At 49.2% G+C, this 27,022-nt stretch overlaps 1 protein-coding gene across 1 annotated transcript; it reads right to left on the minus strand.

Moving 5' to 3' along the window:
* Positions 1-2,740: 2,740 nt before the first annotated feature.
* CCL28 (C-C motif chemokine ligand 28) lies at positions 2,741-20,370 on the minus strand. Its single transcript, XM_037038467.1, has 3 exons — positions 20,221-20,370; positions 6,867-6,993; positions 2,741-3,612 (listed from the first exon to the last, which is right to left on the minus strand). The coding sequence occupies exons 1-3, from the start codon at positions 20,282-20,284 to the stop codon at positions 3,402-3,404; spliced, it is 402 nt and encodes a 133-aa protein (XP_036894362.1). The 5' UTR covers positions 20,285-20,370; the 3' UTR covers positions 2,741-3,401.
* Positions 20,371-27,022: the final 6,652 nt, after the last annotated feature.

Below are 27,022 nucleotides of genomic sequence, written 5' to 3' on the forward strand. Positions count from 1 at the left end.
GTGTGAGCCCTTTAAGCAGCAAAAATCCAGCAGTTTCTCCTGCTGCCCCAACCCCCACTGGTTTTCACAGCCAGAGGTGGTGGGCGTTTGTCCTTCTGGAGCTGGACCCCTGGGATCTGTGGTCTGTCCGGGGGCTGGAACCACTCGCTTCTAAGGTGTCCTTCCTGGTTTTTCCCCACCGCACGTAAGCATCCATTCCGGCACTGCTGCCGCCGCCGCTCGGCCCACCTCTGTGACTCTCTGCCCTCCTCCCCGTCTAGATGAATGTGGCTTCTTTAAACCCTTGGTTGTCGGCCTTCCATACAGCTCGGTCTCCTGAGGGTTCTGGGTGTTGCTGTTTTGAGTTCTGGTTGTCACTCTCCCTGTGGTTGCACGAGGAGGCAAAGCCATCGACACGCACTTCCATCTTGACCAGAAGGAACTAAAATGAAAAATGTAAAATGTAGCATGTAGCTCTGGTCAGTTTAGCTCAGTTGCTTGGGCATCGTCCTACAAACCAAAAAGTCAGGCGGTTCGGTTCCTGGTCGGGACGCATGCCTCGACTGCAGGTTCAGTCCCCAGTTAGGGTGCATACCAAAGGCTTCCAATGGATATTTCTCTCCTCTCACAGATGTTTCTCTTCCTCTCTTTGGCTTTTAGAACCTGTAATTTGCCATGGCTGGTGCGGCTCAGTGGACTGAGCATCACCTGTGAACCAAAAGGTTGCCAGTTTGATTCCCAGTCAGGGCACATACCTGGGTTATGGGCCAGGTCCCCAGCTGGGGGCGTGTGAGAGGCAACCGACTGATGTATCACTCACACGTCGATGTTTCTCTCCTTCTCTTTCTCCCTCCCTTCCCCTCTCGCTCAAAAAACTTGATGCCATTGTATGACAGTGCGGTGGTCTGAATGTTTGTGTCCCCCTCAAACTCCTTTGTTGAAATCGTAACACCCATGGTATTTGTGGATGGAAGTCTTCCAGGCATGAGGGTGGAGGGTGGGGCACTCATGAATGGGATTAATGTCTTATAGAAAGGATGACAGCCCCGGCTGGTGTGACTCAGTGCACTGAGTGCCGGCCTGAGAGCCAAAGGGTCACTGGATTGATTCCCAGTCAGGACACAAGCCTGGGTTGCTGGCCAGGTCCCCAGTAGGGGGCGCTCATGAGAAAACAATGCATTGATGTTTCTTTCCCTCTCTCCCTCCCTTCCCCTCTCTCTCAAATTAAATATATAATACCTTTAACAAATTAAGAGCTTTAAAAATACCTTTAAAAAGGTAGCCAGAGAGCTCCCCAGCCCTTGCCACCGTGTGAGGGTTGAGTGCGAAGTCAGTTTCTGCAACATGGCAGAGGGTTTAAAACAGACCCCGAATCTGCTGAGGCCACTGCCCTGGACTTCCCAGCCTCCAGAACCATGAGAAATAGGCACTTGTTGCTCCTAAGCCACCAGTCCGGTATTTTGTTGTAGCAACCTGAACCAACCAAGACGTTGAGAAACTGTTCTCCTCAGATCACCTGTATTATCATATTATTATAGTAAGAAGCTTAATGGGGTTACGTGAAAGAATGCTGAGTTTTTTACACAATCTGACGTTAAGTTGAAGAACCTGAGGAGGCAGAGTTTGCAAAACAAAGGTGACAAACAGCTTGCCTGAGGTTGAGAAACAGCAGAGACAGGTTGGGGCCTGCCGTAATTGTTGAGGCTGGTGACTGTGGTGCGGGCACCCACAGTGCCCGTGGCGGCCTGGTGTGCTTTCCGTCTAAGGCAAACCTGTCAGCAGGCACCTGCTAGGCCCCTGTTAAGCGCCAGGTGCACGGATCTTGATCTGAATTCCTCTCCCTCGCCCCACCTCTGGGCCCACACCACCCAGGGCCCTCTGCCTGAGGAGAGAGCAGGAAGCGTCTGGAGACCTGGCCACAAGGCTTATCTTGGCCACTTCCTGTGTGACCTTAGGCAAAGTAGTTAACGCCTATGAACCTCAGATTTCCTTATCCAAGAAGTGGAGATAGCAATATATCACAGGATTCTTGGTGAGAGTAAGTAAATCGCCTGCAGATTTGTTGCCGACGTGTTAGACGAAGGCTGCTTGGCAATACTTCAAACTGTATCAGGCTCAGCACTTCTGTGTGTCCCTTGTCACTTCCAAGTCATCCTGGCGACACCACTGCCTGGAACCGGCCAGCAGGGAGAGGGACAGGCCACCTGACCCCTGGCCAAGTGGATGCGTGCTCCTGATACCTATTAGCTGCTGAGGAATCCAGGTCTGACTCTACTCCCGAACCGTCTGTGGGAAAGGAAGCTAAGAAAGGGTCGGCCCACAGAGTGTGGGGAAGGTGGTCAGAGTTCAGAGAGGTGGGCTCCTTGCTTAGGGAGAGTGTAACATCGCCATCCAGCAGGGGCCCCCCTTCCAGACCCGCCCTCCTGCCCGGCAAGCTCTAAGAACTGACTGGGGGTGGGGGGCGGCTCCTGGAGAGCAGCGGGCATTTTTTTTTCAGCATCGGAATTTATCGATCAGTAATTAGCAACAGTAGTTATTCCAACTAGGTGTTTTAAAGTGATATTCAGCTAAAACTTCACATAGAAAATGAGCTCCAATGTCTATAACTCCAAAGAATGCAATAAGAATATACAGACTCACACAGGAAGCATTCTTACGGAAAATGTTGAACCTCAGTGCACTCACGGGAACAGGCCAACCCGTAGACTTCTTTGAAAAAATCTTTGCCACGGGAAGAAAGGAAAAAAGCAGAGAGACTTTCTTAGACTAAAAGATACTGGAGAAATATAATAATTAATTGCAATATGTACACCTTGGTTGAGAGATTGAAAAAACTATATAAAATACTTTGGGAATAGCTGGGCAAATTTGAATGTGGCATATATAAGTCTGAAACTGTAATTTTTTATGTATAAAGCTGATCATGTGATGATATTAAAAATGTCTCTATTCTTGAGGAACGCTGGTTGTAACAGTAAAAAGAAATGTAGAAGTGAAGCATCGTGATGTTTGCAACTTAATTTCCAGTAGTTTAGACTTCTGTATAATGTTTTATACACATACTCAGAGAGAGAGGAAACAGGTGGGCAAACTATTAACAACAATTCATCTGGATGACAAGTAAACAGGCATCATTGTACCACTCTTTCAACTTCTCTGTAGGTTCGGGAAACTTCACCGTGACAAAGCTGAAGAAACTGTATCTGTATGCTGTGCTCTTAAAATGCTATGTGAAGCTAAGTGTTATCTCCTCATTTCATTTTTCAGTTCAGTGTATTATTGGCCACCTTTGCCTGCTGTGTCATTGCGATTTTCAACAAACATCGTTTTGTTTTGCCCGGTCGGCTCCCGAGAAGGAGCATTCACATGATAAACTTATGACCCGCCTTGGCCACGCTCACGCCAGGAAGGTGTTCACAGGGTCATCTGGGCCGCCTCTGAGAAGGCGCTCCGTGGCCCCGATCTCTGTCCCCCCTGGGACGGCGGGCCGCGCGATCGCTCCTCTGGCTGTGGTGTCTCCTCCTGCGGCAGATGTGACCTTTGGCATCTCTCTTGCCTGCTTGTTCTTTCATCCACTGCTTAACAATGCGACTGTGCGGGCTGGCACAGATTCTTCTGCGCTTGACGTGCAGGCTGCCGAAAAGAGAATTAAAAGAAAATCAGGAAAGGACAAGCCAACACTTGGTGACTCACACGCAGTTCCCACTTTCAGACACAGTGGATTCTTACAGACTGAACCCTGAAATCGAACCCCACGAGGTCAAAGCTTTACTGTCCTGTGGCCTGGGGCTCCTCAGCAGCAGAAAGTCCTAAAGGAAGAAGGAGAAGGGACTAGGGGAGGAAGAGGAGGGGGGAGGGGGAGGGGGGAGAAGCAGGGGGAGGTAATAAACCAAGTGAAAACAATTCTCTTTCTGGACCCCAAGCTTCATCCGACAAACAACTCAGCCCTCATCGCCCGTCTCAGATAGGCCCTTCCCTCCTCCGTCAGGTTTTCTAGACCCGCTCAGCTAAGCGCCCTCTTTGCCCTCTGAGTGTCCATGGCCCTGACCCTGGTCCCTCTTCTGGCACTTGGCTGACTCTGTCTTTTATTCGAGTAGGCGCCTTGCACTTTCTCCTTTACCTGGGTGTTATTCTTTGAGGGAGGAGGAGTGTGCAAGTGTCTGGAAAAGGTCTTGTTCACCGTAGGAGTTCAGGAATTAGTTGTAGATATGAAGTGAAAATTGTTCAAAATAAGAACTGTCTGGTTTTGTTTCCAACGAAACAATCAACTGAAATATTCTAGGTTTCGTTAACCTTTTAACGCACTATAGGTCTACACCGCATCTCAGAATTGGTCTCCTTTTTCTGTGTGAGAATTTGACTGTGGGGTGGCAGACCCCATCCCCAGTTTCCAGTACTGGGAGACTTTCTTGTTACAAAAGACGTTATGACTTTTAACTCCCCATCAGATACCATCCAGTTTTCATTAAACGTTGCAAATCCTTCTGGCTCCACATACCCACTAGTTCTGGGTCTGGATAAACGGAAATCTTGTCGGGGGAAGGCCGGGGAGGGGCGGAGGAAGCTGCTGTTTCTCCAAATGACCCATGGAAACGTCAGCTCCTGGGGGACTCCCGAAATGGGGGGGGGGCAGCTGGGAAAGGTTTGAATGAGCTTCAGCAAAATCAAGCCAACGTGTGGGAGGGTTCGTTGGAAAGAAGTGAGGCATCCTAACAGGACGATACTGAGGCTCCTGTACCTTGTAGGTCTCTGTCTTGCATCTGCTTATCCCCAGGAAACTTCTCTGAAACTCCTGTCACCAACGGTGTCCCCTGAAGATCCCAGCCTCTACTCACACACACCGGAAACGTCCAGTTTCTCATTTTCCAGAGCACTGTCTATCTGCAAACGGCCTATGGATTTTCACTCTCCAACTTCCACCAGAACTATTTAGGAAGATTACATTTTAAAAACCTGATAGAATTGTGGCCAGGCACACACTCAAGTTTGTCAAGGGACATGGGCACTGGAAGCAGCCCTTGGGAGGCACCTGAGCCCATGGACGGAGCCCCCGTGGTGGTGCGAATTCAGGAGAAGCTGCTAATAAAGTCTCGGTCCGCTCCCTTCCCCCACGGGGCCAGCCAGTGGTGGAACTCCGTGGCCCTTCTCCCCAGAAACACACTCACCTGTTCACAGCCACGTTCATGGCCCCCCCCCCAGGGGAGTCTATCAGAGACACCTCACAAACGCTTCCCCTGGACTTCTAAGAGCCTTGCTTTGGAGCAGGGTGTCTCAAAGCTGGGTAACAGTTGGCTTCCTCTGAAGAGGGGGGAAGTGCACCCTAACTCTCAGAGGGTGGCCCGCAGGACCCAGCCAGAGACACACTCCTGGAGACCTGGAGGGCAGAGTCTGTTTTGTCACGGGCGCATCCCCAGCATGTAGAATGGTACCTAGTCGCGAATCAGTGACGGTTTGTTGAATTCCTTGGGTAAAGAAGGAGGTTCCCCAGTGGCTCAGGAACTCGGGGATGAGCAACAGGCCTGGGTGGCCCAAAGAAGGGCGCACTGAAGGGCTGGTTGGCAGTGCCTGGCTCCATAAGCCGTGTCCGGAGCAGCACGCGGGTGGGATGCCTGACGTGCTGTCACTGCGAGTGGAAGGTGTCAAACGCAGCGAAGTGTGGGGAGAGCAGCGCACGGTCGGCCCCGCCATCGCTCGTGAGAGACCTGGGAGGGACTGTGCTCCCAACGAAGCTGCTCACTGGCTGCGTGCCACCAGGCGAAAGGACACAGCCAGCGCCATTTGCTCTGTGGCATCGTTTGCCACGCAGGCCTGTGACCTTGGTTAGACATGATGACCCGAGCCCTTCCCTCTTCTGGGCTTATGTCCCCAGGACTGGAAATGACGGGAAGCAGGAACAGAACCGACCTCTCCCTGCAGCCACAGGCGGAAGATAAGGTCGGAGCAAACGGCAGCCTCGGGTTCCCACACCCCAGCAGCCGGGGGCCACACAGCAGCAATCCCACCTTTTTACAATCCAATAAAAACCCCAAGCCCCCACCCCTCAGTGCCGGTGTCTCTCTCCCTACCACACCCCCCGCCCCTTTTGGAGAGTGAATGGAATCTCTACTCTCTACACTGTCTTCTCCTTGGGAATTCTCTCACAGACTGCGTCACCGACCCCCCAACACCATGTGCACTCTGTGATCTCCCGGTCACATCTTCCTCCTGAATGACGTGTGATTCATGTGCCTTCCTCACAGCATCGATTATCAGCATCCAGATTTGCAAAACACCAATGCATTTCAGAGTCTGCCGTCTCCACGTGGACACCGAGTACTCCTAAGTCTAAAGTTCCATTGACCACGCCAAGGGTGAGGACAGGGTGAGAGGGTTCACCGTGAGCCGACAGCCCAGAGTCCAAAGCAAAGAAAGGCGCCTGTGCTTGATGGTACGTGGCAGTTGTGACAGGGGCAGTCACCTCTGTACTTCGGTTTGACCTCACACACCCCCTGGATGAACTCAGGAGTGAAAAGGATACCACCCCACATGCCTGCCTGGAGCACCTTACTGTTGGAGCCAAGGCATAGAACAGTCGCCTTCTGGTTTGATGTGTGTTTGTTTTTCACCCAGAATGTCCATTGTTTTGTTTGGGAAATTTGTGCGCCTTGCTCAGTGACTGAAGGCACGTAGCCTTGATCTCAGCCCTGCGGGGCGGGCAGCAGGGGGTGTGGGGGGGCTGGACACCCTAGCTGAGGTACAGGGAGCCAGCATCACTCCAGAGAGGTGGGGGGGAGGTGCAGAGTGGACTGTCCCCTCCCTGCTTCCGCGAACATTTGCATGTACCAGGCGGAGCCCTCCCACGAGATGTCACCGGGCAGGTTTAGACCTCCCGGAGGACCGGCACTCACATGACAGCCGCCAAGTCACAGTCCCCATCAGCTCTCTGGATGCGACAGACATTCACTCTCTCCAGAAGCCTTCGGGAGATATGCTGGGAGACCTCGGTGCAGCAGCTGGAGGCAATGGGAAGTATGGCTGAAAGAAAAAAAAAAAGAAGGAAAATGTTAAATTTACAGTTTATGGGACAAATGGCCCAGTTCTCATCTTAAAGATTCCAGAGAAACAGAATGTGGATCCTCTTGAGCATGTGCTGATAGACGGCTTCCTGCGTGCAGCCCCTGAGCAGACACGTGTCTGCCTCCCAGAACTGACACTGTGTTTGCGGGAGATAAAACTAAGAACGTACATGGAACGAGCGGAGAGATGGAAAAACGCTCCAGACCACAGTGCTAGCTGGGGAGTGCAGACTGACTGGAAAAAAGATGGAAGAAGCGACCACATGGGTCCCTGCCGCAGGTTTAAAAGTTTCCCACCTGGGAAGGACTTGGCTGAATCCTGAAGGGTTCACACGGGTGGAGAAACCTGGAGACTTACCCCGACTAAGTGCACAGTCAAGAGTTCTGACCCACGCTCTGACCAGGGTGGCTCAGGGGATTGGGCAACGGCCCTGCAAAGAGAGAGTTTGCCGGGTTTGATGCCCAGTCAAGGCGTGTGCCCTAAGTTTCAGGTTTGGTCCCTGGGCTGGGCGTGTATGCAAGTTCTGAGATAGGGAAGCATAAAATACATTCCAGGTGCATCTAAGGTGCAGAGAAAATAGACCCCTCTGTCTGGATTGAGTAGCTAGGAAGATGGGGGATGGGGACTGTTGTTCAAAAGACAGAGGACACACCACTGAGGCCTTACACGTCAGTCTAAGAGGGTTAGCTTTTGTGGAATGGAGACCATTAAAGGTCAGAGAAAGGAGGAGGGCTTTAGGAAAATCCACATTGCAGTGATAAGCAGGATGGATTAAAATGGGAGGGATGGGGGAGGGTAGGAACTCAAGCTGGGAGGGGTTTATGTCACCCAGAGGTAAGGGGTTGAGGGCAACACCAACGTAAAAGGAAATCTCACCCCCACTAAGAGTGTTCCTGCAAATTCCCACCTGCCACAGGCACCAGGCGTTTTCCCACACTTCCCGTTTCACCATGTACATAGGAAATTAAAGAAAAAATTGAGGAGTTAGAATCAAGAGGCTGCAGGTGGCAGCACAGGTGGAGAAACATCATTTCGAACAGATGTAAGCCCCTGAGTGAGGAGTTAATAGAGGGGCTTCAGCTGCTTGGTGCTGTCAGCTGTAAGCAACAGTCACCTGCCCGGGGGACAGGGGAACAGCTCTCTGTCCCTGCCTTGCCCACGGCGACCGCAGGCTCCGCACAGCTGTGGGCAGAGAGCAGCCGAATATGAAGAGAGACTCTATGTGACTCACACTCTGGGCACCACCAGAACTTTCCATTGCTGTTCCTCCCTTTACCTGTTCATTTAATTATTCAATAAACGTTTACCAAGCAGTTACAGGCACCATGCTCATCGCTGGGAGATACAGAAATAAATAAAATAATATGTCCCTATCCTTAAGAGGCTGGAGTAGTGGAGACAGATTTGGAACTAAATGCTTCGGAAATTACTGTGTCGGCCCATGGTAATTGTACGTCTGATATTTGGTCCTCCTGAAAGGTTCCTGCAAGCCATGGAGACCGGTGTGGAGGTGCTCATTGGAGCAAAATGTTAGAGACGATCAGCATGTCCGCCTGTAGCTAAATAACTACTGGTCCATCTAAATGGAAGAAAGGATGAGGTTGGTATATAGCTGCTCATGTGTGTGAACCCCATAATTTATTGTTAAGTGAGGAAAGCAAATCTCAGCATGAGAACTATAAATGATTCAATTTTTATTAAAAAATGTGCACAGACACACTGAAGGAGTGGGAATAGATAGCCCCAGATTTATAAGCAAAGACTTTTTCTAGAAAGAAGACAGATTTTCAACTGGCCTGCAATACTTGTCATTTTTTAAAATGTCCAGTGCTGCCCTGGCTGGTGTGGCTCAGTGGATTGAGTGCTGGCCTGTGAACCAAAGGGTTGCGGGTTGGAGTCCCACTCAGGGCACCTGCCTGGGTTGCAGGCCAGGTCCCCAGTAGGGGGCGCGTGAGAGGCAACCACACATTGATGTTTCTCTCCTTCTCTTTCTGCTTCCCTTTCCCTCTCTCTTAAAATAAATCAATAAAATCTTTAAAAAAAAAGTCCATTGCCCTGGAGATCAGGACAGACCCTACAGAAACACAGAATGTTAGAGAACCCCACTAGGGAAGAAGGGGAGCAGCCAAGGATGAGAGGGTTGGACCCAGTTTTAGAGGAGGGGTGGGGATTCATGTGACGGAGGCGGGGCAGGGGCCTGGGACCTTCTGTGTGGTGGTAACGTCACATCCGGCGGAGTAGCGTGGGTGGGGCGGGGGGAGGAAATGCTGAGTCCGGTTTGCAGAAGCTCCTGTCTTAGACACCTGGCGATCTTCTCTGGCAAGATTCTTATCAGCAGTAACAGTATAAGGAGGAGGCTCAGCAGTGACTTTAGGCCTTCTCCTTGACCAGGGGAAAGTGCCTTGACCTTAGTCCCATCTCCTCAAGGAGCACCTGTGCCAAGTGCACGGAGTGCGTTCTGTCCACAGAGAAAGGCTGGCACCTTCTTTCCCACCCGCCCACCTGCCCAGCAGCTCAACACGGCTCTTCTGGGAGCAGAGTCTCGGCTCGATTCCCACAACCTAGTGTCAGCCCAGTGTGTGTGTGTGTACACACGTGTACATGTGTATGCGTGTATGTGTATATGTGTGTGTGTATATGTATATATACATGTGTGTGTGTGCTGACGCTAGATTGTCAGAATCAAGCTGAGATTCTGTTCCCAAAGGAGCAGTGTGTATATAAATATATATATTTATATATCAATATGTATATTTAATTCTCAGGAAATTAGAGTACATACAATCTCCAAGTATCCTTTATTTTTTTACATAAATTCATTTACAAAAATGTATGTCTTCAATGACTCGTTTTCTATTTATTTTTTTCCCACCTGGGTGCCGGAGAGTGCTACTGGACAAGGACCCGCCCACCGCGCTGCCTCGGGCCGGCCCGTAGTGCGTGGGTTCTTGACTGCGGGCAGGACAGATTTCATAACCCGTGCCCAGGTGACTTTTGAGAGGACGTTTGTTATGCTGGGGACAGTGAAGCGAGAAAGGGCTTAGGACAGAAGTGACAGGAGAGAGCCCAGGCAGGGCTACTTCAGCTCCCAGACAAGTCAGAGAAAAGGGGGCCTTGGGTCAGGCTCGGGGGTGAGCCCGGCAGAAGCTGCTGCTGCCCGCTGCTCCCCTGGCTGCAAGTCTCATGGGGCCCCTTAGAGTTTAGGAGATGCGCCTGCCTACAGGGAAAGGAGAGCAGGGAGGGAAGGGCCTGGTGTTCTCCGGGGAGGGTGAGCACACCTGTCTTCGATAAGATCTAAACCATGCATTTAAATGATCAGTAGAGTTGAAATACACCCACGCAGGCCATGTGAAGTGTTAAGTTCTGCTCAGCCTCACTCCAATTCTGAGTGTTATGCAAGTCTGCGGCAGCCCAAACGAGGAAAATATCTCCATGTCCCAGTGCAAGCTATTTCATGCCGCAAGGATCTCTCTCTTCTCTCTCAGCTGAGAGCCAGTAGGAGCTTCCCATTTTGTTCCGCACGTGAGGAGTGTGTACAGAGGCACACCCAAGCATCGCCTGACCAGGTTCGCTGGGACGGGAAAAGCATTGTTCGTCCAGCAAACGCGCATCACCCTGTGTGCCAGGCCCATAACTCGGCATCGGAAATGCTGAAATAAAGCAGCCATAGTGTCTGACAGTGCAGGGAGGCAGGCGGGTAAACAGACACTCACGACACAGCCAAAGAAGGGTTAACAGAGATGCGCCCCAAGTGAGAGAAGCCAGATTCAAAGGCCATGCATTGTAAAATTCTGCTTCTATGCAATGTCCCGAGCAGGCAACTGCACAGAGATGGAGAGGAGACTGGCGGTGTCCAGGGCCCCGGGTGCAGGCCGTGGGGTGGGGAGTGACTGCTCACAGGTGGGAGACGAAAGGCACTGGAATCAGTGTTGGTGACATTGCAATTCTGTGAACACACTACAAATCACTCAACTGTACACTGTAAGGTGGTGAATTTTATGGTATATCAATTATATTTCAACTTCTTAAAATGTGCTGCAAGGAGAACAGAACTGTGGTTGTCTGGATGTTTACCAATACTGATACATTTATTTCCTAAAACTAATTGTTTTTTTCTCTAGCTACACGGTGCCACCTATTCTCCAGGTCACAGTTTTATTTTTAATAGTCCGTTAAAAATTTGGAATTTATCCATGCATCCATCGGTGCATCAACTCTTCTTATTACGGGAATTCTTACAGAATGAACCACTTTCTGTGTATCTCTATCTATTCCATATCTGTATCTATGTCAGAGGTGGAGATAAGAAAATGAAGAGTGACAAGCTTCAAAGGGCTAACACACAGGCCACTGCTATGTGCCGTGACCCAGGCCACTGCGAAAGAGCAGATGGACTTCCCGAAACTGTGGGGATAAAGGGCCGCCGCACACCCGCTTATCTAGGAATTTGAGTTTGCTGAGTATGACATCAATTTGAGGGGTGGTTTTTAGCCAGAAAGACCCTCACGACTTCTGAGTGCTTAGTAAACTGGATGGCATTTCTCAAATTTCTCAACCATAAAGGTGGGATGGGTTCACCTGGAGATTACTTGACCCAATCGGGCTGACTGCCAAAAGGCAAGAGACCAGCCGCCTTTGTTACAGGTGGGTGGGTGTGACTGGTCCCAAGGGAGGTAAAAGCCCAGAATCCTGTGAAAGCGCACCAGGAGCCAGGCCGGGGAAAGCCGGCCAGGGTGGTTTGGACTCGCGCAGTGCTAAGAGTCTCCTGGATAATGTTGCCCCCTAGAGGTTTTCTCATGAAGCCTCGAGCCAGAATATTTCCATTTTTAAAGAATGGTCAGCAATTCCTCTGATTTCCATGTAAGTGAGATTTAGCAGTGGCAATAAGGTTGAAAAGGGGATTAGGAGGCATTTCTTCTGCATTAACATAGTTATCATTTNCGTGGGTGGGTGTGACTGGTCCCAAGGGAGGTAAAAGCCCAGAATCCTGTGAAAGCGCACCAGGAGCCAGGCCGGGGAAAGCCAGCCAGGGTGGTTTGGACTCGCGCAGTGCTAAGAGTCTCCTGGATAATGTTGCCCCCTAGAGGTTTTCTCATGAAGCCTCGAGCCAGAATATTTCCATTTTTAAAGAATGGTCAGCAATTCCTCTGATTTCCATGTAAGTGAGATTTAGCAGTGGCAATAAGGTTGAAAAGGGGATTAGGAGGCATTTCTTCTGCATTAACATAGTTATCATTTATACAATACATTTACTTGTTTGTGGAAAGCCAGCTCACGAGGAATTAGGGAAAACATGCCTTCCTGCAAATAGCACCACTGTCTAAGACCAGAAACGCCAAGGAAACGGACCTGCCTCTGTTCTAAAACGGGACTTCACACGCAGACCTGTCTGATGGAGCGGGGGCTCCCCAGAGGGAACTGTGTGGGGATTATTGCAAATGAGAAAGGAACCCTGCAGAGTGGGCTCCATAAAGCAGCAGGGCCCAGAGGTAGCGGGGAGCAAGAATGGTGGCTTCACCTGCATCACCCCAGCCCGTCCCCTGACCCTTCCAGATGCCTCTTTTTTTAGGGGGGAAGGACCCTCCGGAGTGTCAGCCCATCAGCTCCACTTGGAGTCTCCTCTAAACGGTGATTAATGAGCGCAGCGCCTGCGGCCAAAGGTCAGTCCTCTGGGCGACCCAGGGAAGCAGCAGGGCGTGGGCAGTGGGTCCAGAGCAGCTGTCAAGCAAGTAGGGGCTCTGACCATGGGAGAGACCAGCCTCGGACCCTATCAGACCACCTTTCCCTGGTTCTTAGAGTGAAAGGACTCTTCTCTAGGACTCCCAACTTGAGAATTATCAGGACTGTTGTGATTGAGGAGTCANCAGCTCCACTTGGAGTCTCCTCTAAACGGTGATTAATGAGCGCAGCACCTGCGGCCGAAGGTCAGTCCTCTGGGCGACCCAGGGAAGCAGCAGGGGGTGGGCCACCCAGGGAAGCAGCAGGGGGTGGGCAGTGGGTCCAGAGCAGCTGTCAAGCAAGTAGGGGCTCTGACCATGGGAGAGACCAGCCTCGGACCCTATCAGACCACCTTTCCCTGGTTCTTAGAGTGAAAGGACTCTTCTCTAGGACTCCCAACTTGAGAATTATCAGGACTGTTGTGATTGAGGAGTCATGGAAAAACCTGTCAGAATCAAGACGGTGACTGGCCCCAAGGGAGGTAAGAGGTGGCGGGGGGGGGGGGGTCACGGAGAGGGACTCAGAATGTCACAGACTATGCACTGGCCAGTCTGTGCAGTCTCCACGGGTAAGATATTCCTGTGTGTATTCCTCCTCCTCAGCCCACTCCTCAATAATTAGCATTGCTCAAAGCTCTGTTCTTGACCTTCTGCTCTTTTCTTTCTATCTAAATTACTACCAATGTCCTGACATATATCCAGCTGCTGTTGAACGTGCACTTGGATATCCCACCAGTTTCCCTGACTCAGTAAGTACCCAGATGGAGATGTTATCTCCTGCCCCCTTAAAGTTGCTGCTTTCTCATCTGCTTTAACTGTCACTTATAGTTACTTGAGCCAAAACCTAGCCGGCGTCTTGTCATTCCGACCCCCTGCATGCCCCGCAGCCAGTCACACACTCCTGGAAGCTTTATTCCCTCAACATTGCTCAGGTGTGTCTCTCCCTTTGCATCCTTGTTACCACTGCCCAAATTCAAGGCCTCGTTAATTGGCTCCTGGCCTACTGAGTCCCCCAGTTGCCTTCTTTCTCCCAGCCTTGTCCATTCTCCATGCGAATCTGTGGTCCCACAGCCCCGAGCTCCCTCCGGGCATCTTTTCTACCCACGCCCCAGCACAGTGCCTGGGATCAGTGCTGAGTAAACACCTCTTGAGCTGAACTGAATTCTGTTGTAGTCTTATATGTCTTATTTTACTTTGGTTTAAGGCTTTCAGTGCCATTTAAACTCTTTTCCTTTAGTTTTTTTTAAGGAAATAAGATGATCAGTTTTGGGTCAAGGTCTTATGTCCTAAATGTTCTAAACTTTCATAGTGTTTTTTGGAAACAGGCCATCCATTTACCCTCAAACAATTAGGGGTCCACTCAGGAGGAAATAAACCATTTGTCTACTACATTTACTATTTTAAAGGGGGATATTAGTATCTCATTAAAGCATCACTATTTGTCTTCTTAATGATAGTGTTACTGCTGTTGATTCTGTTGGTTCTGGGCTGTGATCCTTGTTGTTTTCAGTATTAAGTGGATGGAGTGATTAGCTGTGAATGTCTGTCCCTGGTTTGGTTCTGTCCATTTTGGTCACTGCGGGCTTTAAAGAGTTCTGTGTTCAAAGACCGGTTAAGATGAGCGCTGAAGCACAGCACACCCCATGTGTGGTACGAAAACTAGGTTCTGGTTTTGAGGAGAGGACCCTGTTACCAGCTTCCCCTCTTCCTTGGAGGTGTGGCACAGTCTCCTGCTACTTACATGTGGTCCCCAGAGCTGTAGCAATGGCATCACTTGGGGGCTTATTAGAAATGCAGTTTGAAAAGCTCTCGTGTAAAGAGCACCACCCGCCACAGCAACATGGAACAGAGCACAGGCGCATGCCACGGTGGGAGAAAGGCCTCCCAGGATAAAGGGAAACATCGCTCAGGAAGGCTCACCTCACCCGGCTGCTGGCAGCATCTCGAGTCTAGGAGCGCAGACTGAGAAGGGCAATACATAAACACACGTGAGGCTCCGTGTGGCTGGTGAGGGACACACTCCCCCATCCCCTGGGACTTCCCGCCTTGTGGAGACACATCACTCACGGATGCCTATGGACACAGGTGTCCACGCCGTCCCCAAGCCACGATGCATGAAACGCTGAGCCCAAATAAAGTCCTCCCCTGGACTCTTTGGAACCCTGGGATAATGTTTGGGTAATGGGGCATAAAGGATGGGTTTTCTTTTCCTTGGTATGGAGACATGGTCACAGCACTTCCCACAGCATGGACGCCGGAGTGGCCAGGGGGGTCTTCCTGAAGGGGGGTGAGTAACTGGGGCCACAGAGATACGCTGAGAGGCATCACTGCACCATAGTTAGGCTCACAGAGACAGACAACCAGGTTCGATTCCTGGCTCGGCCACGTACGAGCCGAGATTGGGTGAGTTACTTAATTCTCTGTCCCAGGTCCTTTATCTGGAATGTCGGCTGGGAGGGGAATGGCACCTACCCGACAGGGTTGCTCTGAGAATGGCATGAGTTCGTGCACAAACTGCTTAGAACAGGGGTGACAAGGAGTAAGCATTCAGTAAATGGAAACAAGCAAACAAAAACGTCTAGATGGAGGCCGGTATGCTGCACAGTCCCCGCCCCGTGGCAGGCATCCAGGTGTCTATTCAGTGCTTGTGGAATATGTCTATTTTTTGCCCCTCCGCTTCCAATTCACCCTCCACTGCCAGTGTTTAAAATACTACTTTTCCTTCTCCAGCTGTCCTATTACACTTTGTCGGTAGAGGGCACTAGAGAGACGTTGCCTGAAGGAGGCTTTCCGGGGCTGTTTCGAGCCGCTCTTCTCGGGCACCGGGCTCTGGGAGAGCGCAGCGGGCGGCAGCGCCCCCCTCGGGTCGGATACCTGAGAGCTTTCCCCTGCACACTGGAGGGCTGCCCCACTGATTATTTTTTGCCTTTCAGGGGAGCTGTGGCTGTGCCCGCTCCCAGCTCTGGATCTCAGTTGGGCAGTAAAGGGGTACAGGCTCTCTTCTTGAAAACCCTGTCTCAGTCCTAGGAATCTCAGTATGAGTACTTCTTTCCGGCCTGTCCCTTGGTATAGTTAATGATTTGTTACAATGAACTTTCCCTGTTCAAATTATTCTCTGGTTTTCTTCCTTGATAGGACCCTGAGTGATAGTGAATGAATCAATGAAACTGTAATGTTCCAAATTGTTCTGGGATGTTTGTATGTTGTGTATAAAATAAATGATGCAAACTTTTATGACATAATCGTGTGTGTTAAACAGGCACACTGTTATGATTAAGTAAAATGATTAATTTACATGTATTTTAAATTCCAGTTGACATTTAATATTATTTACATTAGTTTCAGGTGTACAGAATCATGGTTAGAACAATTAATTTTTTTAAAAAAATAAATAAAACAATATGTAGACTGTGGTCCTATTTATTTTTTTAAAAATAAGTGTGGATGTAAATGGGTTCATATTTGTCAATTCACAGGGGAAGTTCTGGGAGGACACACCAGGAACCCAGAAGAGCTATTACCTTTGGGGAGGGGAGAGAGATTTAAAAAATGGAGATGAGGTGCATTCATCTTTTTAAATCTATATTTTATATTTAAAAGTTTCACGCTAACAATTATTGAACAGCCACTATGTGCCAGACATGTTCCATATATTCCCATTTAATCATGAAAATAACTAGGTAAGAGATGATTGTTATTTCTATATTATCGATCAGAAAACTGGAGCTCAGAGTGATGAAGCAACTTCCCAGATTCTGACTTGGCCTTTGGGAGGTCAAAGCCCACCCGGACTCTTCCTAGTTGAGTGCTCCAACACTCCTCAAACTTGCCCTTTCATTGGCCTCTGAAGGGGCTCATGGATGTGCTCTCGGGGTTCGTGAGCTCTGCAGGCCCTTTCTAAATTTTAGTGTGTCGTTTCAGTGATCATCTTTAAACAGACAGGTTCTGGGCCTTCTGGAAGGCCATCTTAAAAGAACACGTTCAGAACACTTGAACTTCACTTGTTTGCGTTAGTGTCACCAAGCCACTTCCTGCCTTAACTGCCCCGGGTCACTCAGAACAGAACAGAGTGGATTCCCACGCATTCCTGCTGAGGGCAGGACAAATTATAGCCACGAGGCTCAAATGGAACAAAGTGGTGGGAAAAAACACCTCTTACTCTGCCCGTCAAACTCAAAACCCGAACCTGGAGAATCAGCACTGTACGCGTGTTTGGAAAGGTGATTCGTGTTTCACCAAACAGTATGATTATATTAAGGTCATGTTACCTGTATGTCTTCCTGACTTTGTAGCTGTGTTTTTATTATTTTGATTTTATAACTCCAGAAGAAGAGAGATATAGGTATACAATTTTACATTAATACATCAAGTAATATAGTAAAATAATTTAAATACTTAAATATTCTCAATTTCATTGAGAATTTAAAAATGGCTTCTTTCAAAGGGGCTCACACGTGCCTCAAGTTTGAGAAGACTGCTGTTAATCACTCTGCCTCTGGACATAACAAAGGGCATTTTTTAAAAGATTTTATTTATTTATCTTTAGAGGGGAAAGGAAGGAGAGAAGGAGAGAAATATCAATGTATGGTTGCCTTTTGTGGGTCCCCAGCTGGGAACTGGCCTGCGACCCAGGCATGTGCCCTAACTGGAAATTGAACCGCAATCGTGTGGTTCACAGGCCCGCGCTCAATCCACTGAGCTACACCAGCCAGGGAACAAAGGGCATTTTTAAAAGCCCTGGACTACATTATAGATATGATGACTGGGTTTTTTTTTTTTAACCGAAATCTAGACCGTTAATCTAGCTGTGGTGTTGAGGAATGCAGGACATATTGTTTTAACTAGAGGGCATACCTAGGGGGAAACCGAAGGGCAGGTCACTTCTCAGGGACCACTCCTGCGGATGGAGAGAGTCCCTGCGGTGCAGAACAACTTCCAGGCACAAATGTACAGCCTGGGGAGCCCTCCCTAGGAAGTCTGCTATGATTAAAGTAAGCAGAGATAGTTCTCTTTTATACAGGATGCAGGCAGCAAGTCTCTAGCAAGTGTCTGTGTAATCAGGAGCCATGCTAATCTGAGAAAGTAGATTGTCGGTCAGAAGGAAGCCAGTTTGGGACCCAGTGAAGCCAAATCCCCAGCTTGCATCTGGCGGACATGGCCTGGCCCACAAAGCCCCACCAGGGCTGTCCAGCCTGTGACCCGCAGGCCACATGCAGCCCGGGATGGCCGTGAATGTGGCCCGACACAAAATTGTAAATTTACTTAAAACATTATGAGATGTTTGTGTGTGTGTGATTATGTGTTGCAATGTATTTAATGTGTGGCCCCAAACAACTCTTCCAGTGTGGCCCAGAGACGCCAAAAGGTTGGACAACCCTGCGTGTGGCTTTAAAGTCTGGCTCAGGGCTGCAGAGAGTGGATGGCAAACATTTTTATGGTCTCGATATTGAGTTCTGGGAGCCAGTCGCCACGCCAGCAGGTGTGGAGTCTGCCCTCTCGCCTCTGGGCGGACTCCAGGGCTTTCATCTGCTGCCTCCTAATTTGTGCAGAACACTTCGGGAATGCCAGTCCCTGCTGGCTACCCTATCCAGGTGGCCATTGCAGGGATCAGTAAGAAAACGGAACTGTCAATACCTGGAAGGTCAAAATGTATCTTCCAGAGTCCCGAACTGGCACAAACCACTTCCCTCTCCCCTCCCCCAGCCTGCAACAATGATCAAGGCCGCCTGTCCTTCCCTGCACTCCTCAGTCCTCCCTGTCTCCCTCCCAGCTCTGTCCTGCTGGTTCCCAGCCCTGCCCAGCGGGGGTCCCTCCCAGAGCCTCCCCAGGGTCCTGGGACACGGACACTGAGAGTCTGCTGAAGACAGCAGAGGGTGGGCCTCTCACTTCCATGGCAGTGTTCAGGCCTATTCTGACGCATTCTAACCCCAAAGCACTCACTTTTTAAAGGGTGGAGTATTGGGCCTTCTCACACAATATGAAGTTCCTTTGGCCCAAATGGCCTTAGGAAAAGCCCCAAAACGAACCCAAAAGACTATGGCTGGGTGTCCTCAGCTCCCTTTCTCTCTTTTATCACCGGCTGTTCTTTTCCACACAAGGGTGAATCTGTGTTCTGCTGGCTCCTGTCTCTGCCTGGACTCAGTCCCAGGAACTCCGCCTGGGGCCTGGCAGGGCTTCCCCCACTGCCTGCCCCTCCACCCTCCCTTCCCCACCTCACCTCCCGGTCCTGCAGGCAGGTGGATTTGCGTTGCCAAAATGCCCTGGTTTAGATAAAGCCTTAGCAGGTAGACCTTTGAGAAACAGTGAGTGAGTCCTAAAATTTCAATAGTGAATTTTTCTAAAGAATATTACAGAAACATAAAATGAAAAACTCTGCTCTCTGTCTTGATGAAATGGATGGATAGAAATCTATTTTATATTTTAAATGGAAGAGATTACCCAGATTTTTCCCGGGTTCGGTAATACAAACCCAGGTTACTGGTGCGTTACCCCAGCCCCTACACACACGCCTCGGGTGCTAGGCAGTTGCAGGGATGCCAGCAGCTCCAGAGACGGGCCAAGGCTGGTCTGCTCCTGACAGTCCCCACCAGGTACCTGGGACCATGGCTGCCGGGCCCGCTTTGTCAAGAGCAGATTTAAACTCCAATTTGTACGTGTGTTTGTGTGAGTAGGTGTTTGTGAAATCAGTCTGGGTTTAACAGTTGGCCTAATTTTTTTTTAAAAAAACAGGCCAACATGTCATCTCTGTTCTGGATTTAGAGAATCTTTTCAGGGTAAAGTTGGAGGGCAAAAAGATGGGGAGGAAAGAGTTGGCTCGGTCCAGTGTTGAGCCTCCGAGTTCAACGTTTTCTACATAAGCGGGAAGCTTCCTCGGGCCACACGCAGCTACAGTCTCCCTATGAATGCTGGCAACTCACAAGTTTCGTTCTCTGTGACACAGTTTGTCCAGGTCAGGCTCCTATACCCTGCACCCCTTTTTAAGGTCGGATGGAAGTTCAGGTTTCCAGCAGCCACAGGGCCGACTTTGTCCAGAAAACTTGCCATTTACACAACCCCAACCCAGAAGGTCAAGTCCATCTTTCTCCCAGGAGCATGGGCACCCACCTCCAGTCAGTTTAGCAGGTTAGGGCGAGGGGAGACAGATGAATCACAGGGCCTCCTGTCCTACCTCTCCCGGGGGTGTCTAAGTTGCTGCCACCAGAAAAGGAAACGCAGCCCAAACTCGCACCCCTACAGAAGGAACTCATCGACCAGGCAGCGAATCGCTGGTACTTCTGTTCAGATGAGGTCCCTTCCCCAAAATTCCTGGAGATCAGGAATTTAAACTTATGCCTTTACCCTGCAGGTCACAGTTAATTCCTATCTGAAGAATGAAATTCCTGCTCCAAATTGCTAGCAGCCCTCCCTCATCGTGGGAGGCAGGCCCCCCACTCACCCTGGAGGCTGAGAAGCAGGCACCCCCACTCACCGTCTGAAGGGTAAAGAGCCACCCAGGCAGCCAAGGCCACGAGAGCCAGTCCCGCCTGCTGCATTCCTGCCTGTGGCCCCGGCTCAGGCTCACACGCACCACCACGCCGCAGGTGAGGCGAGGCTAAAGTCTTCCCGGGGTGCAGAGAAAGAGCCCGAGGAAAAGGCCAGCAAACCCCGCCCCCCGGAGGTACTGGGGCACCTATTTCTCAGGTTTCTTTCCTGGAGAGAACAGGCTCTTTCTTGACATGGGACCTGTGTCTGGCCACAGGGGATCAAGCCATGTCAGTGGCTATCTGACAGCTGGTGACATCATTGTGAGTTGGGGATATGCTTCAGGTCATTTGGAAATCATTAAAAAAATAAAATAGCTGTCTATAAGAATTTCCCCATGGACCCACGGGTCAGAATTTTGGAGTAGGAGGCCAGTAATTTGAATTTTTTTAAAAGCTGGTTAGAACATTGTCCTGATGCCAAGGTTGTGGGTTCAATCCCTGGTCAAGGCACAAACAAGAAGCACCCCCCCAACCCCACCCCGGATCTTTGGTGTTGAGAACAATCACCTTTCAACCTGCGTGATGTCTGATTTGTAGGGAGCAGGTTCGTTGAGCAGGGCAGAGCCAGACAGTGTTCTCATACTCAAAACACTTCACAGTAGGCTCTAAGCTACAATTTTTTAAATACAGTGTGCTGTTCTCATCTGATTACAAAATTATATCTGGTCCCCTGGAGAAAATTGGCAGTGTGCAAAAAGAGTACAAAGAAGGAGAGTGTTTAAATATCCAGAAAAAAAGCTTTCTTAACCCTTTGACCCATATTCCTTTGGTCTTCTTTCTACGCAGATCTACTCATTCATTCACTGCACCAACCTTTATCAGGGACCTATTGTGTTGCGTTAGGTGCAAGCTGTTGTGTTGGACAAATGGCCACAAAGGGGCGGCAGTCCCTCCTGAAGAGAGGACAAGGAGGCAAGTCTCGCGATAAACTCTAGTCGGCGAACGCACAGGGAAGCACACGTTCAGGGCTCTCGTAGACAGGGCTGCTGCGCCCTGTCTACGGGTGAACGGGTTCTCACACATGCTTTTGAGTTGCTGCCTCGTTTAGTATTTCCTAGCACAAAGGGTTCATACTGTATTGAATGCACCTCTTAATGTTGAACTTTTAGACGGTGGATTCTTTTCCTATCACAAATAATTCTGCAATACCTCACTCACAGAGTTCAAACCTTTACTACTCATTCTTTTTTTTAAAGATTTTATTTATTTATCCTTAGAGGGGAAGGGAAGGAGAGAAATATCAATGTATGGTTGCCTCTCGTGAGTCCCCTGCTGGAAACTGGCCTGCAACCCAGGCATGTGCCCTGACTGGGAATTGAACCGCGATCGTGTGGTTCGCAGGCCCGTGCTCAATCCACTGAGCTACACCAGCCAGGGCTGACACTCATTCTTTAGAATAAATTTGGAAAAGCAGAATTGTGAAGCTACAGGGCAGGGATATGCCACATAAGCCCGGATCTCCCGGTTGCGGCTCTCGTCCGGTTGCTCTGCTTGGACCCTCTTCCCGGCCCCTCCCATCCCAGTGAGAAAGCTCCTACTCATGCCTTAAGTCACGACTCCGGGGTCACTCTGAACACCCCTTCCCCACCTTCTTCACCTCTTCTCCCTCGCTAGGGCTGCCCTCTGTCCTCACTGCGCCTTGAGAGCAGGAAGCTCTTGCAGTTGGCTTTGCCTCCCTGCGAGCCACTCAGGCTGGACCCATGGATGCCCCACTCACAGGGTGCGAGTGAGGGCAGCACAGCCACTGGGCCAGGGGCCCTGCACCCACCGCCTGTGTCTTCGTGAACTCCTGTCCTGACCAAAAATGTCCTCGTAAAGTGCTTATGTGAACATAAAATACAATATCCATTCACGTTAATGTGTATTTATTGCACACAGTATGTTGTTGTGTGAGAATATAAAAGTCATCTGTAACCACACAGCCAGTGAAATGCGAACTCCTATTCAACATTCGGATGTCTATCCTTCTGGAAGTTTCATTTCTCTGTACGTTATGCGTACGTGCAGAGAGAGTCATGTGACCCTCACTGTGACTTCGGTTTTTAGTTAAAGGGTCAGGAACTGTCCTCCCCGGCATGGCCACACCTGCAGACCTGCGCTGCCTTTTCTCTGGCAAGGGACTCATAGTGCTCATGGTCTGGCCGTGGTGCATGGACTTAATTCTCTCCACTGCTGAACGTTTAGGTGGTTTGGTTGTATCCCTTTCCTGGTGTTTATCATTACTTTTGAAATCGGTCGCTTTGTTCACTCGTCTAAACATTATTTTTTAATTCTTAGAAGTGGAACTTCTCAACGGGTGTGTCCAATTAAATCTCTTTAATATATGTTGCCACGTTATCTCACACTATTACAAATGTCCCTGTGTGTGCCTCTGTCCGCCAGTCGAGGGGCTCAGTGAGGGCAGGACCTGTACCTTGTTCATCGTTACACAGCCAATGCCTCGCTCGGTGCTCAGAAAGCGCTGGATGCTTAGTGGCTGTTGGAGGAACAAGGAACTGGGTTATTCAAACAGACAGGCTTTCATCGCATGGGCCAAATCTTGCCGATGTGGTCCCAGAAGTCTACGGTGCTAATGCCCTGGCCTCTTCTGAATATCTGTAGCCTAATTGGTAATACTATTTTATATGTCCATTTCTCAGTAGAAATTGTTTTCTATACCACACACAAAGCCCTCCCAAAATTATACATTGAGTTTCCCGTAAAGCATGGAGGATGGTTAGATATACAAATCTGTATCGCCAGGGGGTTTATAGGCTTGAAACAAGAGCCGGGGCAGGGGGGTGGGGTGTGTGTGATATTTCAGAAATCTGTGTTCTTTAGAAACAGGACGAAACATCTTCGAGCTGAGATGCCTTTCAGGAGAGCCACGCTGGGTCCCTGACCCTGCTGTGTTTTCCTGACTTACTCTCTTTAGCTAAGTGTCGGTGGGGTTGGGGCCAGGCGTGCCAAAGTAAACAGAGGAAAGTGCAGGACTTATCGAAGCAAACAGAGTTTGAACCTAGAGCCAGAGTAGGGAATTCCCCTCTACTCAGTTTCTTATTCCTGGTTAACACTGTGGTTTCCTTTCCAGACTTAAATTTGTAAGCCTTCTTTTTTAGGACTCACGCTTTCCAGACATAGCAATAACCCAAACTTGTTCCAATGCCATTGCTACCAGTTTTACGGTGATGCTGAAGCCCAGGAGTTCAGAAACTTGCCTAAGATTAGTAAACAAATTGGGAATAGGTGGGGGAGAAGAATATTTCAAGCTAATAAAGCAAAGAGAATACCAGCAGGAAAATATGGAAAAGAAAAGCAGGAAAGGGCCTGGCTGGTGTGGCTCAGTGGATTGAGGACAGGCCTGTGAAGCAAAGGGTTGCTGGTTCAATTCCTAGTCAGGGCACATGCTTGCTTTGTGGACCAGGTCCCCAGTGGGGGGACACATGAGAGGCAACCACACATTGATGTTTCTCTCCCACTTTCTCCTTCCTGTTCCCTCTCTCCAAAAATAAATAAATAAAATATTTTAAAAAAAGAAAAGCGGGAAAGGATCTTTTTATCTTAAAACACCTTGTGTGTCTACTGTAGACACTAGACACATCCAGAAGTTGTAATGTTTGTGTGAACGGAACGCACAGGAAAGTTAGCATTTCACAGCAGGGAGAGCGATGAGTAACCAATGAATGGCTGAGAAATGCCTGGTTAGCCATGTGGGCAAAATTAAGCAGCAGTCTTAAATCCCAAATGTATTAAATATTTAATATAAAGAATTAAAATATAAAATTATCCAAAAGAAATATGGAAGCTTTTTTCTGGTAAGTTTTAGAGCAGGATGGACTTTCTAACAGAAGCCATAAAGAAAAGAATGAGACATTTGATCATATGGAAAAAGTGAGACTTCATGGAAATACAAAAAAAAAAATCTCACTAAAATGCAAATAGGAAACAGCCGTGTGTGTTTGTGTGTGTGTGCATGTGTGTGGTGGGGGTGGGGGCACATTTGTAAGACAAGGAAGGGCTGCTATACAAAGAGGTCTTATAAATACCAGTAAGGAAGTGTTCAGTGACGCGTCGAAAAAAGGCGCTATGGATATGAACAGAACTAAAAAGGCTTGTAGATATTTCTGAATGTTCAACTGTATTCAAGTTAGCAAAACAAAGTGAGATGTGTTCTCACCTTCCAGACCGTCAAAGGTCAAACTGTTTCATGTCACATAGTGGTGTTAGCGAGTACTTACTCACACGTGGTTAGTAGGAACGCAAATTGGCGCTGCGTCCTAGAGGGCAAATTTGGAAATACCTGTCAACTTAACACGAAGATGTCCTTTGACTTCAGAGTCACACTATCGGAATTTACACCACAGATGCGGAGACATGCGTGCAGAGATGTAAATTTAAGAATCTCGTGGTAGCATTGTTTCCAATAGCAAATTGTTAAAAACAACCCATATATCCATCAAGAGAGTGTCGAAGAAATAACCTGTGGCGTACCCGCACAATGGACTATAATTTAACAGTAAAAAGGTGGTAGCAGTGTGTTGTAAGGAAAGCTCTCTGGTCTGCGAGAGAAAAGACAAAACAAGGTGCCAAGCAGTGGAGACACACACAGACCTGCACACAGTTCCTCGCTCTGGCCCCTCCGGCACACCTGGTGCCCAGCCTCATCAGCCATTTAACTGCACGGAGCAAATCATGAAGCCACAGCACGGATGGAGACCTTGTCTGGTTCTTCTAAAAGCAACCTCAGCTGGAAAATGTTCCATCTTGTTTCTAAATAATTCAGAATTCTAAAATATCTCACACACTTACTCACCAGCCTTGGATGTTTAAACGGATGTCTAGATCTCCATAGATCTGTAATCATAGTGTATGCAGACACACTCAGACAGATGTATGAAAATGCTTGTTATGCACAGACGATTTCCAGAATGTTGAAGCACACATTTTTACTGCCTCTGAGAAGGGGGAAGGTCTGGGGTGGTGGAAAAACCTTTTCATTGTTTATACCTTTCATGGTTGGAATTTTTACTAATGACGTTTGTTTCTTATTGCTGGATTACAAATTAGCAAGACGTAATGACTTAAAACATTTTTTTATTAGCTCACAGTCCAGTGCGGCTTACCTGTCCTCTGCTCGGGATCTCACGAGGCTGTGGCGTCAGCCGGGGCTGCTGGGCCACCTGAGGCAGGGGTCCTGTGCAAGCTCACGTGGCCGCGGGCCTTCATTTCCTCACCCCTGAACTCAGGGCGGCTTGCTTTCCAAGGCTGGCAATAGGGCCAGCTCCTGATTCTCTTTCAGAGGGCTCCCCGGTTCAGTCAGGTCCACCCAGGATAACCTCCTCTTTATCAAAGTCAACTTCAGGGACTTCAATGCCATCTGCAAAAATCCCCTTACCTTTGCCATACTCTGTCAGCTATTAGTGAGTCCAGTGGCCCATCTGCTCTCAAGGCAAGGCCCTTATAGAGCGGCTGGAGACCAGGAGGCGAAGTCAGCGGGGCCTCCTTAGCACTCCTGTCCACCACACTGGTATTACCAACTGCGAAGCCACAGTGACCACTGCAGTGATATCTAACACGCTAGAGCACTTGCTGTGTAGCAGACATTGCTTCAAACCCTTTGTGTGCATTGTCACTTAATTGGCAGAACGGCCCTATGAAGTAGGAAATCTTACTACCTCCCTTTCACAGGCAAGGAAACAGGGGCATGAGTCCATGGAACTTGCTCAAAGTCATGAAACTTACGAGGGTTGGGGCTCCCACCGGAACCCAGGCAGTCCACGTCCATGGTTCTGTGTTCCGCACCACACCAGGTATATATTTGGTAGAAAAACAGTGGTAAAAAAATGTTTTAAGTGTTCCAGTGACTGAGGCTTCGTAACAGACAGGCCAACGCCTGTGGCCTCAACGACCACAGCATTTATTTCACTCACGAGTCCGTGCCTTACGCCGGCGTCACCTGGGTGACTGGCAGCTGCGACCGCCTGGAGGGGCTCACTCCCCTGTCCGGCCGTTGATGCTGGCTCCCAGCCGTACCTCGGTGGCCTCCTCATGTGACCAGCTTGCAGTCCTCCCCACAGCATGGTGGCCGTTGGTCGTCTTGCGAGTGTGAAAGTGACCGGGTGGAGGCTATATTGCCTTTTATGTCTGTCTTGGAAACTCATGCAGGTTCATGCCCACCACATTGAATTAGTTGGGATGGCCACAAGGTCCTGCCCAGGCTGTAAGGAAAGTCCTATCCAGGGAAACAGGCTTCACCTCTCCGTGAGCGTGGCCAGGTTCTGGAGGAGCGTGAGGACCTCAAGTATTGCTGCCCATCTGCCTCAGAAAGTTTGACCAATGTATTCCTCTATGTCACAGCCAGCCTGCTTCCAGACCATCCCAATAATTTAGCTGTAGTTTTCTTTAAAAGCATCCCAGAAAGGCCCCATGATTTCAAATAATCAAACATCAACACCATATCCATCTTCCTCTCCTCTTACATATCTTTCCTTAGGCTAAAGAACAGACGGACGGTGAGCTCCCATCAGTTCTTCGCTGCTGGCTTTGAACCTGGAAAATTATATTTTCCTTCTTTTATTTTTTATCTTTATTTATTTCTATTACTATTTAGTCCCCTTATATCCCCCCACCCTAGCAATCACCACACTGCTGTCCATGTCCATGAGTCCTTTTTCCTTTTTGCTCAATCCCTCCACCCTGTAACTTCCCCCACCCATTAGCTGTCATCTGCTCTCCATCTATGAGTCTGTCTCTGTTTTGCTTGTTCAG

This window comes from Sturnira hondurensis, unplaced genomic scaffold (genome assembly GCF_014824575.4).
Source record: "Sturnira hondurensis isolate 20B ecotype Veracruz unplaced genomic scaffold, ASM1482457v3 Scaffold0024400, whole genome shotgun sequence".
In the NCBI taxonomy this organism is placed as follows: domain Eukaryota; kingdom Metazoa; phylum Chordata; class Mammalia; order Chiroptera; family Phyllostomidae; genus Sturnira; species Sturnira hondurensis.

Coding starts and splice junctions, on each gene's coding strand:
- CCL28 (XM_037038467.1), bottom strand. CDS start 20,284: ATGCAGCAGGCGGGACTGGCTCTCGTGGCCTTGGCTGCCTGGGTGGCT. Junction 6,994..20,220: donor GGCTCTTTACCCTTCAGACG/GTGAGTGGGGGT, acceptor TTTTTCTTTCAG/CCATACTTCCCATTGCCTCC. Junction 3,613..6,866: donor TGTGACTTGGCGGCTGTCAT/GTGAGTGCCGGT, acceptor TCTTTTCGGCAG/CCTGCACGTCAAGCGCAGAA.